The 14812-nt window shown below is 41.6% G+C and overlaps 1 protein-coding gene across 1 annotated transcript; it reads right to left on the bottom strand.

Annotated features, from left to right (window-relative positions):
• Nucleotides 1–1633: 1633 nt before the first annotated feature.
• LOC125002077 (aspartate aminotransferase, cytoplasmic-like) lies at nt 1634–13102 on the bottom strand. The gene is made up of 9 exons (XM_047577279.1): nt 12839–13102; nt 9993–10174; nt 9706–9829; nt 9006–9118; nt 8281–8385; nt 6248–6398; nt 5986–6151; nt 4714–4856; nt 1634–2916 (listed from the first exon to the last, which is right to left on the bottom strand). Exons 1-9 carry the CDS (start codon nt 12945–12947, stop codon nt 2777–2779), a joined length of 1233 nt encoding a protein of 410 aa, XP_047433235.1. The 5' UTR covers nt 12948–13102; the 3' UTR covers nt 1634–2776.
• Nucleotides 13103–14812: the final 1710 nt, after the last annotated feature.

Here is a 14812-nt window from a genome sequence, read left to right on the forward strand (position 1 = left end):
AAAAGACACAACAGCGCTAAACGTGTAATAATCCACCACCTCATGTAACGACAAAATACTGCACAGTTGTGTTACGTTAACACTAAAATCTGATGCTCGGCTGTAACTGGACCCATTAACAAAAAAAAAAAAAAGTGGGATTTGGGTCGAGTGTCGCAGAGAAACCAAGTCATCGTTGACGTTGAGATGATGAAAATACAGTAACAGCTTCGTCCTCCAACACACGGGTCTTCAACAGGGGGCCCGCGACCCCTAGACGGTCCACAGGTCTTCAACAGGGGGCCCGCGACCCCTGGATGGTCCACAGAGACACTGCAGGTGGTGATTCTTTTTTAAATTTAAATGTCTTTAAATACACATTAACTTGAATCCAACATATTTTAGTAAAGGATGAAGGATTAGCAAAATGCTAATAATAATGCGTATTTATAAGTAGCAACAGGTTGCGGGTCCCTACTTCATCTCTCCATCAGTTTGGGTCCTGAAAAACGTCGAGGACCTCAGTTAATAGGTTAATAGACTCCAGCGTCTACACACTGTGGTGACACAGAACACAACAGCAGTGACTTCCTCTTCAGTATTTCCGGCTGCTTCTCCATTTTTTGAAATTTTTGGATTGATTGTTTTGGATCAATAAGGACAGAACTCACAGAGGGAAGGTTAACTGAGGAGGTTTGGAAACTGTTCTTCAGTGAAACTTCAGCAAAAGTAACAGTTTCTGTTGCTGAAAGTGAAGCAGGAGGTAGAAACAAAAACGGTGACAGCGCCAACTAGTGTTTGGGTGGAGTTGTTACAGAGTGAACCAGGCTGACGATACCAGGGATTTATGCTCTAAAATCGATTCTCAAATCAAAATATCGATACTTTTGATACTTCAGTCATCGGAGGTGATGTAGGAACTCAGAGGAAAGTAACTAAACTGTTGAGTTGTGGCAACACAACAAACCTTGTGAAACACAAACTCAGGTTAAACCACAACATAGAATACGAGACATTTATGATGAGGAGAGAACAGGGTCGAGTTTTCATTTTATTAACAGTTAAACAATCATTTATTTTAATGGTCCATTATTTTACAGTTTTTAATGTTCACATATTTTGCGTTTTTTCTGTTGTCGTATTAACTCGGCTACACAGTAAATGATATTAACTCGGCTACACAGTAAATGAGGCCTCGACCTCAATGTACTTCAGAGTTTAAAGTAAATAAAATAGTTTCATGTCGTGTATTTTCTATGAATCTATGATTTGAAATACTCTACTTTTATTTGCACGAGGTATCGGATCGGTATCGCCGACATCAGCCTGAATTTTACTCGGTATCGGATCGGAAAAGTAACCTGTGGTATCGGCACCAATATAATAAATGACTCGTACCGACTCCTTTGTTCAGCAGAGCTTTAAAAGAGTCTTAAAGTTTAATTATTTTAATCATTATCTTATTCAAATCAATCTCCTTTTCCTTGGAAGCTGCAGTTTAAACTGTGTGTCCACTCTGAGCTTATTACAGAAACCTGTGGTCATTCTGACAACACAACAACACCTCGTTTAACACACAACCCCCAAGGGACTTCTGACTGAACTGGAACTGGGAGATTTACTGAAATAAATAAAGCTTCCAGAGACGAGAACGTTTCGTACGTGTGGTTTATAATTTATTTCAGTATGAACACATACAGTACACTGTTGTGTGCAATCACAAACAACACCACACAATGGGACTGTGGCTGCGTGGCTCAGAGGTTCTGATCAGAACGGCTCCACTTTTACACAGGCTTCCTGTAACATGATAAGGACACTGCAGGGATGGAAACAACAAAACATAAAAACATAAAAACACGAAAACAAAACACAAACGTGAGAGGAGAGAAGTGACATTTGTTCACGGATGGCACACGAAGTGGGTTTGTTAACTTAGTGGCTGAACTCGCACAAAGATCGAGGTTTGACACATGACGACGTGAGGCCTGAAGGGACCTTTCAACCCGGTCACGGACGAAAACGTTTAAACCTCCTCCTTCCAACGGGACACGTTAAACAGTGTTTTCACGGCGGGAACACGTGACTCCGTTGAGCCGTGGGACGTCTAATAAACTAAACGTCTGACCGCGTTTATCTCCGGGTTTGAACCCGAGGCTCAGTCACACGTGGTGAACGTCTAACTTCTTCTTTTGTTTCCTGACAGCTACTGGAGTGTCAGTGAATTTTAATTCGAGCTTGGGCTGAGTGTTTCATGTGCGTGGATAAGGTACAGTAGTGAGGGTGGAGCGTTACTCGGCGAGACACCATCAAAATATAAGCTGCTCTATATTCAGAGGCGAGGATTTCAGAATTTAAACAGCTATTTCATACGTACATACACTTGTGATTTTGGATTTCACACAGAGAAACAGTTCAGAAATGATGGGACCAGCATAAAAGACATGTTAACCTCTATATATATATATATATATATTCGTTTTATTGAGCTGTGCTTGCAGCGACACGTCGCTGTGTGCGTTCTAGTCTCTCCCACAAGCAGCATTGCACCTCCCAAGGTTTTATTAACTCATTATTTTACTTATTTTACCTTTGTGTGAGGAGAGAACTACGACCGTATCCCACTGGTTCAAGTGCAAGATCCCTGCTGCGGTTTAACCAATCAGAGGAGCAGATAAGCAAGTATGGGCCACATTTGGGAGTGGGTGGAGGGGAGGGGTGGTGGAGGGGGGGAGGGAAGCGCAGACATGACGGTTCTTCCTGTGGCGAACAGGAGGCAGGAGACGAGCGGCGCCCTCTACTGGACCGTGGTGACGGTGTCGTGGATGGACTGAGCCACGTAGTCGATGTTCTTGGTGGTCAGGCCGCACATGTTGATGCGACCGCTGGCCATCAGGTACACGTGCTTCTCTTTGATCATGAACTCCACCTGTTTAGCTGTGGCACACAGTAAAGCACAGTGAGTGTGGAGGTTTGTTAACTGATGGAGGTTTTTACCTGCCGCACAACAGGCGTCGGAGTGAAGTCGTTTGGTTGCTTCCTGTTTTTGATCTACGGGTCGAATGTTCCTTTAGCGAGGACCGGTAATTGCCGATATCAGGAATTAGCATCATCGATAGTCAGATATAATAACTTTCGCCGATAAATGACTATTCCGATATCATGGCTTATCGGCCCGATAACATGACTTATCGGCCCGATATCATTGTTTTATCGGCCCGATAACGTACATAATACATATTTTTGTCAGCACTGTGGTGCGAGTCGTCTACACGGCCTGCAGTGAATGCTGCGTTCAAGTGGCGTCAGTATAGTCGGAAAAACAACCTTCTGACTGAAAAAGTGCGTTACTCCCTCGTGTCGGAAAAAAAAACTCGCTATAAACTGTAATTATAATTTTGGTCGTAACTGACTGATAGTATTTTACTCATTGCCCTGGATGTTACACAAACCGGGACATGGGGAATTTCTGTCACCACGTGAATGCATCACAATGTGCGTGCGTTTGTAAATATATAAACATATATAAATGTTCGCTGTGAGTGCAATAAATGTTAAAGAAAGTACCACAGAGAGGGAGAAATAACAATGAACCAGCATAGAAATGTTTGATTGTGACTTGTGTCAATGCATTATTCATTTTTTAGACCTTGTGAAATGCACTTTTTCACCTTATTTACTTTTAAACCTGATGCAAAGTATTTCAGGCTTAGAGGCCTTTATTGTTTGGTGATGTTCATTTGAAATATCCAATAGTTTGGTTTGACCCTGATCTTTTAACAAATGTTTGCTTGTTATTCATCTGAAAAAACAAACATCTTCATTTTAAGAGTCAAGACTATTTGTTCATTTTTGTCTTTCTTATCTTCAGATATGTTATCGGTATCGGTATCGGTATTGGTATCGGCCTTTGGAAGCAGAAAGTTATCGGTTATCAGTAAAAGTTATCGTGCATCCTTAAATGTTACCATAAATCACAGAAATATGTCAGAAAATGTATTAGTTTATTACTTTATCGCCACTTTATTAGGTACACCTGTAGAGTTGCTTGTTAAAACAAATAGCTGATCGCAACATAACAACTCAAAGCATTTATTCATGTAGAAGAGATCGAGAGAACTTGCTGAAGTTCAAACCGAGCATCAGAACAAGGAGGAAACTCCAACGGCCTCCACAGGCACCAGGTCTGAATCCAACAGAGCAGTCGACTAATCTGCAGCAACTGTGTGATGCTGTCATGTCAACATGGACCAAAACCTCTGAGGAATGTTTCCAACACCTGGTTGAAAGTGTGACACCAAGAACTGAGGCAGCTCTGAAGACTAAAGAGGATCCGATCTTTCACTAGGTGTACCTAATAAAGTGGCCGGCCAGTGCACATTTCCCATTTTCTGTCAAGTCTTTAGAGCAAGTTCTCCTCATGGACGTTAACAATGTTATTAAATGCCAATAATAGATACAACAACACAAATGTGCGACGATTCAAACCAGCAGATGAAAAATGGGTTGTGATGCCCCTTTTTAAACAGCAGAGGGCGTAATCTAGTCGAGTTCACATAAAAAGAACTGTTTTCTAAATATATATTTAAATATTCACTGCATAGTTTGTGTTTTGAAGTTAAATCCCGCCTCAGAAATGCGTCATAATTTTGCGGTAACTGTGAGTCGAGTGCATCCTCACATCCCTGCAGCAGGTTCGTGTTGTGTCGTGTCGTGTTGTGTTTTCCCACTCACGGTTCAGGCCGGTGAAGCTGAACATCCCGATCTGCTGGGTGATGTGGTCCCAGGTCCCGGGGGTCCCCAGAGCCTGGAGCTTGGCCTTCAGCTGATCCCTCATCAACAGGACGCGGTCGGCCATGGTCTTCACGTTAGCCTTCCTGCAGAGAGGGGGAGAGGAGGATGAGGTGTGACTTCGAACACACGCGTCTCCTCATTATTAATGTTGCTGCAGTCTCACCAGACTGGATTTGCAGGAAATGTGCAGGTTGTGATGCTAATGCTAGTAACCAGACAGAAAGTAATGCAGGTTTTGGTGGATGTTTAATTAGCTTAGCGCCCTTAGCTCTGTTGCTGTGTCGACGCTACGTCGTTTTTCACCTGCATGGATGGAAACGAGCCTTCGAAACGTCTAAGGACAAACACTTGTAAAGTTTGGCTGTAGATGCAGACTGAGCAACCTGCAACAACGCAGGTAACACCTGGGATTACATCAAACTTCTGCCGACCCATAGCATTTTATTTATTTTTTTTAAAGGCTGAGAAATGTAGCGTCTTTGCTAACCTGCCAGACCCCACGCCTCTGTTTTTATTACGATAATTATGTTAGTTGTATTTATATGTTGTTTAAATGAATCATCTTCCACGTCACAAATTACCTTAAAAATAAAAAGGCACCATTTTTGGACAAAGTTTGTATTTTTTTCCCGTTCTTAAAGGACCGGTTACCGATACCTGTCGCCTAGCAACGTGTCAGGAAGATGGACTAATGTCGATTCAAATCAAGACTGCACAAGGCGTTGACCTGGCCTCCACATTCACTAGATCCCTTAGCTTAGCTTAGCTTAGCTTAGCTTAGCCTAGCATGAAGTCAGGTGAACAGAGCACGCCCCGGCGCTAACGTCCGAGCTCGTAGCTTCAAGCCAGAGGCCGGTTTGTCTGCGCTAACCTTCGCTAACATGAGCGGTTTCCATCTTTGCATGTGACTCTTGGACATAGAGTGTAGATCCCAAAATGATCCCGTGTTTTTTTTTGTTTTTTTGTTTTTTTGTGGCCGTGTGAACATCTCTGTAGATTCCTCAGAGGTTCCTCCAACGATCACATGACTCTGGTGTCAAAAAAAAAACAAAAGAGGCTGAAACAGCTGCTACTACGATACTTTTTTTTTTTTTTTTTTCTGTGCAATCTAACACCGTTCACTGACTCGCCTAGCAACGTGTCAGGAAGATGGACTGATGTCGATTTTAACTTGAAGTAAACCCGAGGGAGCGTTTTTCCACGGGACCGTACCATTCTGCGAACAGCTCGGGGCAGTTGAGCGTCTTGCTGACGATGCGCGCTCCCTGAGACGGCGGGTTGGACCAAGTGGTCCTGACGATCTTCTCCATCTGGGACAAGGTGCGGCTCAGGTTCTCGCTGTCCTGCGCCACCACCGTCAGGTTCCCCACTCTCTCATCTGGAGACGGCGACAGCGAAACAAGAGCGTCAGGTCAACGTCCTGCACTTCTTCTTTTATTTTGGGCCTTTTAACGTGACCGCCGCGTGCACTCACTGTACAGGCCGAAGTTCTTGGAGAAGGACTGAGCGACGAACAGCTCGAAGCCCTCGGAGACGAAGAAGCGAATGGCCCAGGCGTCTTTCTCCAGGCTGCCGGAGGCGAAGCCCTGGTAGGCGGAGTCAAAGAACGCAAACAGCTTCCTCCTCTGGAAGAGAGAAGACGGACAACAGCAGAATGAATTACAGCTTTAATCTCTGAGCACAAATGAACACAGCTGCTGGAGGTAGACAACTCAAACGCCTTTGTCTGCACAACCTGGTTTCAAGTGGCATCTTAAAGTATATTAAAGTATATTAAAGCATATTACAGTATATTGAAGCATATTACAGTATATTAAAGAATATTACAGTATATTAAAGCATCTTAAAGTATATTAAAGCATATTACAGTATATTGAAGCATATTACAGTATATTAAAGAATATTACAGTATATTAAAGCATATTACAGTATATTAAAGAATATTACAGTATATTAAAGCATCTTAAAGTATATTAAAGTATATTAAAGTATATTAAAGCATATTAAAGTATATTAAAGCATATTAAAGTATATTGAAGCATATTACAGTATATTAAAGAATATTACAGTATATTAAAGCATCTTAAAGTATATTAAAGTATATTAAAGTATATTGAAGCATATTACAGTATATTAAAGTATATTAAAGCATATTAAAGTATATTGAAGCATATTACAGTATATTAAAGCATATTACAGTATATTAAAGTATATTAAAGCATATTAAAGTATATTAAAGTATATTAAAGTATATTAAAGCATATTACAGTATATTAAAGTATATTGAAGCATATTACAGTATATTAAAGTATATTAAAGCATATTAAAGTATACTAAAGTATATTAAAGTATATTAAAGTATACTAAAGTATATTAAAGTATATTAAAGTATATTGAAGCATATTACAGTATATTAAAGTATATTGAAGCATATTACAATATATTAAAGAATATTACAGTATATTAAAGCATCTCAAAGTATATTAAAGTATATTAAAGTATATTAAAGCATATTAAAGTATACTAAAGTATATTAAAGTATATTAAAGTATACTAAAGTATATTAAAGTATATTAAAGTACGCGTATTAACACTAATCTGCCGTCGTTTCTCTCACTGAAAGCACACGTTAAGAGCAAAAATGTATATAAACGTATTTTTTTCATGTATAATCACGTGTTCGCAACATTTTCTACTGGTTCAGAGGAATTAATGCAGCAGACGGACTGAGGATGGATTATTTTACTGTGATGATGATGATGATGATGAGTTGATAATAGTAGTAAAACAGGTTTTTCCTGCCGATGTGGAAATCTGGGGACATTTATAGCTCGGAGATAAAAGAGAAAAGAATTAAACGTTATCAACGGAGCAAATATAGTTTCATTTATTCTGACATATTTGTTCATATTTAAACTTCTATGTCTGTGATGTTCGACCAGCTACCGTAATAACTGTAGTCTGCGCGCAAGATCTTTTTTCTCATTCATAAAAAGCTAAGATTGGAGATATTTTTGGGGACAGGTCATCCAAAATGGGGACTGTCCCCAGAAATCTGGGACGTCTGGTCACCCCTAAAAAACTGACATGGCATCTCTTCACTTCTCTTCCTACTGCTTCATTTTTCGGACCTTTCCATCTTCACCAAACCTCACAGAGATGCAGTCGCACCGTGTGTGTTTAGATGATTAATATTATTATATATTTGTATTTTAATGACATAAACTTAATGACATAAACATTGCTGATATTTATCTAGTAACAGTATCTAGTAAGTTAACAGCACATTATACTTTAACAAGGCTTCATGATTTGTGGACATTGATTGAGGCTAAAACCTTTAACCCAAGTTGTGTATGTGTTCTGTAATTAGTGGGACTCGTTGTGCGTTCACTCAAAGGAACGAGGTCACACGAGACCCGCGGCCGCCTCCAAACCAAACGTGGTCCGATCCGGATTAAAGCGAACCTCAGCGCGGCCTGGGTTTGTTCACATCGGACATTTTACCTTCATGATCTCCGCGATCTTCTTCCACTCCTCCTGCGTGGGGTCGGTGCCGGTGGGGTTGTGTGCGCAGGCGTGGAGGACGAAGATGGAGAACTCTGGGGCTTTCTGTGGAGCGAGAGGACGAGTCATTTACATCTGATGTTGGTGGGGTTTTTAAAAAAAAACAAAAAAAAAAGCAAAACAACTCCTATTGAGGACAAACCCAAAGTGAACTGAGTAAGTAAACAGTTTATTAAAGTGAACTAAATGCTGGTTCATGAACATTTTAAAGCTCATTCATGGTTTTGGTTTCTTTTCAAAGCCAAGACTCTGACGTTTCTATCACAAAAGTCAGAGTCACTCTAAGTGGTTTTGTTCTGGGGGAATCAAAGTTGGCACAGAGTTAAAAAATAAGAAGTTGCTGGGTAAATTTTTTTGGTTCTGAATAAATGTGTTGGTTGGATCCTATAATGACTTTTATCAATGAAATCAGAAGAAAATGACATATTGAATGTGGCATTTGCACAAACACAACTCGTGTGCAGAGCTCTGATTGGTTCAAAAACCGACTGCTGTCCAATATACGAGTTAAAGGGTTAAAAAAAAAAGGTTTAGCTGGTGGAACTGATGAATAAATACATGAAGGGGGGAAATTATTAGATTTAGTTTCCGTCTTTGCTCAAAGTCCACAGAAGTAACTGTGACAGAAAGGTCTTAACTGTGTGACGGGGCCATTAAACCCTCACCTCCAGGTCGTCCAGGAGCCCAGTGAGGTCCAGGCCCCTCTTAGCAGCATCCCAGTAGTGGTAGGGCCGGATGTCTGTGAAGCCAGCGTCGGCAAACACAGCGTTGTGGTTCTCTGCGAAGAAGACGTAAAGACGTCTATGTTTGTGATGTTTGGTTATGTTTGTGATGCATTTTTACTTTCTCAAAGGATCATTAGGACCTAAGAAGAATAAAATCATCTTTGAACAGGAAGTTGTTTTTGGGAGAAAAAAAAAAAAAAAAAACGTCCTCACATGTGGACGTGGGGATTATTTCACTATGTATTATATTAAAGTCATGAATGCGTAAGAACATATGACACGTGGCCGAGCAAAAGCAAAATTGCTTGATGCTGCTGCTCTTTTTTATTGATAGAATGTGTTAAATTTGTGCGTCGTATCGAACTAGAAGAGTTAACGAGCACAAATAAACAAGTTACAACCGTAGAATTTGACGAGGTTTTACCCATTTAGTAATTAACGCTGTCATGTTCTCACACCAACGAGTGAACCGACCCTCTGCAACCACTAGATGGCAGACTAAAGCGTCCACTTTCGAGGACAACGGGTCTACACGAAGCAGAATATAAAGCCGCCAACAAACCTAAAACTTAATGTCCACATATGAGGACGCGGGGTCTCGGGGCGCTAAAGCATTTCAGGTAATCTCCAGTTTACTCACCCCAGGTGGGGGCTGAGACGTAGACGGGGGTGGATCTGTTGTTGGTGCCGTTGTACCACCGGCGAAGGAACTCGGCTCCGATCCTCAAAGCGCCCGTCCCGCCCAGAGCCTGGACTCCGCCCACCTGAGAGCAGGAAACAGGAAGCGCATTCAGACCAGGACTTAAACAAAAGAGTGAGGGAGATCCACAGAGATCAGAAGTGCAGCATCAGTTAGTTTCACCAGGAAGTTCCTCATTATTTCCACATAAAAACTCGAGTTTTGCTCCAGCCGTTCATATGTCTCACCCTCTTCTCTGCGATGGCGGGGCTGTCGTCTCCCAGGGCGACCTTGGAGGCGGCAGAGCGGAACTCGGGCAGGCCGAGGATGGGCAGGTACTCGTGGTTCAGGCTCTCGTCCTGCACGATCAGCTGCTCCACCTTCTTCACCACCGGCAGCACCCAGGGCAGGCAGTCGTCGGTACGGTAAGCTGGAGGGGACACATTTTATTCCAGTCTGAGTTAAGGATGGGGGCCGTTAAGGTTTCATCTGATACCTTAGTGCTTTAAGAACGTTAAAAAAAAACTGTGCCTTTTTTATTTTTAAGGCACAAATTATTAATTTAAATGATAAAATACAACTAAGACTGAGAAATGAATTAGCCAACATCAAATAAAATTCACAACATAATTATCATAATAAAAACAGTGGCATAGAGCAAATACGACCAAAATAGTTCCTCAAATAGTCCTAAAGCCACAAGACAAACATGTACGTGTCTTTGAAACAGCGTCTCGAGTTCCCAACGCTGTGTAATCAAATGCACCGGTGTGCTGGTATATTAAAAGTTCACATAACGGGAAAAAGCACCAGTAAACCATGCAGCTCTGGTCTGACAGGCTAACAAACACGCTACATTTCTCGGTGTTTAAGAAAATGCTATGTGTCTTTAGTTGTTTAATGTAATTCCAGGTGTGAACTCCCTTGTTGCAGGTCGCTGAGTCTGCATCTTTTCAGGTGAAGCACAGTTTAACTGTTTGGCCTCAGGCGTTTTGGAGGTTCACGTCCGTCCATGCAGGTGAAAAACTAACTAATTCAGTCAGTGCGTTTACATGCACGTAAAAAAACTAAATTATTCCTTTAATCGGACTCTGACTGGTGAACTTAAGCGCGTGTAAACGCGTTACTCCGAATAAAATCCATCCTATGACCCGACAGGACCCGTCCCGAGTCTGAATAACACCAAACAGAGAGAAGGAAACCGCTACTTAGCTTCATATCATGTCTCTAACCCTCTGAAGGTCACCCTGACCAGCCCGAAGCCTAAAGTGTGCGTCGCACATATTTAACACCCGAAGAACTCGAGTCGCCCTCACACTGTACTGAAGCCCGTCTACAGCCGTATCAAGTGTCCGGCTTCGCCGCGGCGCGAAGGGAACAAACACAAGAGGTCAAACAAGCGCGAGAGCTGGTTTTAAATCGGTCAAACTTCCTGGAAGGAAAGTGTAAATGACTGAGACACAGAAGAGGATAAATACACAGATAAGCGGACGTTAATGAGCCTCAGGCCTCTTTAAAGCCGTCGCCACCTTCTACAAGATGTTTTGGAAACACTTTCCGTCCACGTCAAACCGGTTTGGTTGTGACAATGAGCTGCAGTCAGAGCACACGCTGTTCCTTCAGACGAGGTTAACTTTAACAATCCTGCAGGATTCACCCTCATTGCATTCATTTCTGCCGGGGCAGAGGCGGCTGTTTAATGAGTTACTTTTAAACGACTACACTTCACCAAACATTACGAGGACGATGACACACAAACGCACCACAGCGCGAGGTGGTTTGCGTCCCGCTTAAGGGCTGCGATGACGCCCAAATACGCACACGCAAATGTCAACGCGCTGCAGCGTTTACTAGAGAAACGGCCCCAAAACCAACAACTGTCATCACACATGTGTTTGTCCTGCAGAGGGAGGTAGTAACAGACAGTTCCTGCTTATTACAGAACAAAACAACGTACATTTCAATCAACGTTACGCTCCAGGTGCGTGGAAGCAACTTTTAGCAGCGGTTTTATTCACAAAAATGAAGGTTTGGGGTTCTTCTTATATGCTGGTTTCGTGTTCTTTCTGCGTTTCCGTCCAGTAACCGACTCCGTCCTGTCCCCGGTCTGTCTGTTGTGTCCTTGGGCCGTGGCCCCAGGTGTGTCCTCCCCGGTGTATGACTGAGCGAGTGATGCCGGTGGTGGTGACGTTTCCATCAGGTCAGCTGTGACTACTGACGTAGTTTGTGATAACGTCAGGTTTGGACGTACGTGTACGTGTACGTGTGACAGCCTCAGTCTGCAGGATGATGCAGATGCATCTTCACCTGTAATCGACTGCAAACGTCGTCGTGACTAAATCACACTCGGCTCACGGCAACTAAGGAATAACAGAATAAATGGGAGTTCGAGTAATGTTTCATAGTGGTTGAGTGCATCTTTTATTACATATGAATAACATTTATAAGGGAATGTTCTGTCACAGTTCAGTATTTAACCAATAGATTCATCTGCTACTGAGACAAGAGTCACAAGACGTGATAGTTTGATGCAGGCCTCAGTTAAGCTGACTTGCAGTTGTGCAATTAAGGTCGTCAACAGTTGCCAAGCAAGATGTGATACACAACTAATGTAGTGGCACACAATGATCTTAATGTTAGGTACTGAAAGATGGATGGATGTCTGCAGATAAGATCGCTTTTGTTTGCTTTCTGATTTTAATGTTGTTTTATCTGTCCTCACGTCTCCGTACAGCACTCTGGTCAACCCTACTTATATGTCTTGATTTGCTGGACGTCTACTGCTGATTTATTGTCTATTTTATGGACCGTGCACGGATTTATTTTCAGGAATCAGGTCGCCTCACATTGAGCCAAAAGAATCAACGGCGGCTAACACGAGCACCTGCTACTTAGCTTCTCTGCTAGTTTACAGGGAAGGTCAAATTAAAGAGCTGCTACCCTGCGGCAACGCGGAAACAAAATGGTCCCCTAGAAAACACGAAGCTGTGTAGACAAACGATAAATTAATAAATGAGCAAACAAAACTCAGCGGGTGGCAGGGGTTTCTGTTTGGGTGACCAACTAACTTAGCTTTAGCATTAGCATCCGTTACCTCCAACTCCGAGGTTGACTTTCTTCGGGTGGCTGTCCTCTCGGAAGTCGGCGGTAAGCTTGAAGACGGCGACGGGCGGTGCCTGCGGGACGTCGCTGAACAGGGACATGGCTCGACGTTGACGGAGGGGGACAGAGAGCGGATGATCCGGTGCGGTGCGAGGAGTAGAAGCGAGTGCTTCCAGCGGCAGGTAGAGACAGAGAGAGGCCGGGTTCACCTTCAGCCCCGCTGGATTCAGGACGGACGGAGCGGCGCTGAGACGGAAAACAGGCGTACCTTTCCGGCCAGCCAATAGGAGAGCACGCTTCTCTCAATCAGCCAATCAGAGCGCAGCTAATGTAAACCATAGTAGATGTTGCGACGTTATTTCTTTTTATTATTATTATTTATTTTATATATTATTTAACATATCTTTACATTTAGTAGTTTATTTAATGAGTTAATATATTTTTTTTAATTTATTTTACATTATTTTATTGGGCTTGTTTTTCAGGTAGATCTTTGATAACGATTAGTTTATAGCGGAATAATCTGATTTTTTATTTTTTATTTAATTGATTGGTGGATATTATTTTTTGCTACTGTGTGGAAAGGTAAATTAAAAACAATAAAAAATAATTGAAATGAAAATATTTACATATGTTTAAAAAGCAGGGAATGTTTGCCATAAATTAAAATAAAATCACAATATGATCAAGATAGTCAAGAAATGTTCCATTTCAGCTATATGTGTACATGCTGAATACAACTCTCACCACACAGTCTCATTCGTATAATCTATTTACTCTTTTGTCTATTTACTTTCAAATATATTCTAGGCTAATCTTATTCAAAACATCTCTTAATATAACGATATCAATGCTCAGTAGCCGAATGATCTGCTCCCAAGTTACATTTTATCTTAAATCGTTATTATTTAGCATTGTGTAAACGTGGCATTGATCCAGACTTGCGCGGTATGAACAGCCTGTATTCACATGCGCGTGCTGTTGCGTTATGCCACGATGAGTAACATCACAATAATCCGCTAAGCTACTTCTAATGCGTATAAACTGATATCTGAGCTTTGAATAAACATTCAGTGATAAGCGGCGAGTGGTCCAGATAACCCGAGTGCGTGTTATCAAACCTCCTGCAGGTTGATGCGTATCTGAGTGCGTTCACGGTGTCGGAGCAGCGCACGTCTTCTGCCACTAGAGGTCAGTGTGACCGTGCAGAGGAGGACTCCGGCCTCCGGTTAACCCGGTTCCTTCAAATTAAACGCACTATAAAAGAAGAAGAAGACCTAGTCTCTGCTTGATTTCACAGTCTAGTAAAGGTAGGTGTGTTAAATTATATGTATGCCTATAATTAATGTACATTATATTAAACATTTTCCTCTTATATTACAGTGAATGCGTTTTTTATACATTTTTTTAATGCTAACATGTTTTAGGTAAATGTTTTGCCATTGCTCAAGCGGAAAAATGGCTCATTTTAAGTATAATTGGAGGTGTGCATTTAGACCTGTTTCACTATTTGATGATATTTCCGAGACAAAGTAATGAGTCGATCTACATCACTAAGATAATATGCAGATATGTAGCGATAGCTCTACACCGGCAGTTCACATTACAATAAAATTTCATCACCTATACAAAAATGCATTTAAATAAATATATATATTTGATATAATAATAACATATATTATAATTTAAAGAACTTTTCACATGACAATCAATGGTTTTAAAGCCATGCAATGTACAATAAAGTGTGCAGAATCGCAATAAACACAATTAATAAATAATTACTTTATTATATAATAATTTTCCCCCTCTATTGTGGCTTTGCATGTGTGTGTCTTGTGAGTGCGCTGCATGATAAACATGTGAAAAGCATTGTTAAGCAGGTCCAAGTGGAGCTACTTTGAACAGCTTCATAATGTCGCGTAATTTCAAAGAGAATGATGCATCATCTTCCCTGAGCTAAAGTGTT

Source organism: Mugil cephalus, chromosome 2 (assembly GCF_022458985.1).
Source record: "Mugil cephalus isolate CIBA_MC_2020 chromosome 2, CIBA_Mcephalus_1.1, whole genome shotgun sequence".
Classification (NCBI taxonomy): domain Eukaryota; kingdom Metazoa; phylum Chordata; class Actinopteri; order Mugiliformes; family Mugilidae; genus Mugil; species Mugil cephalus.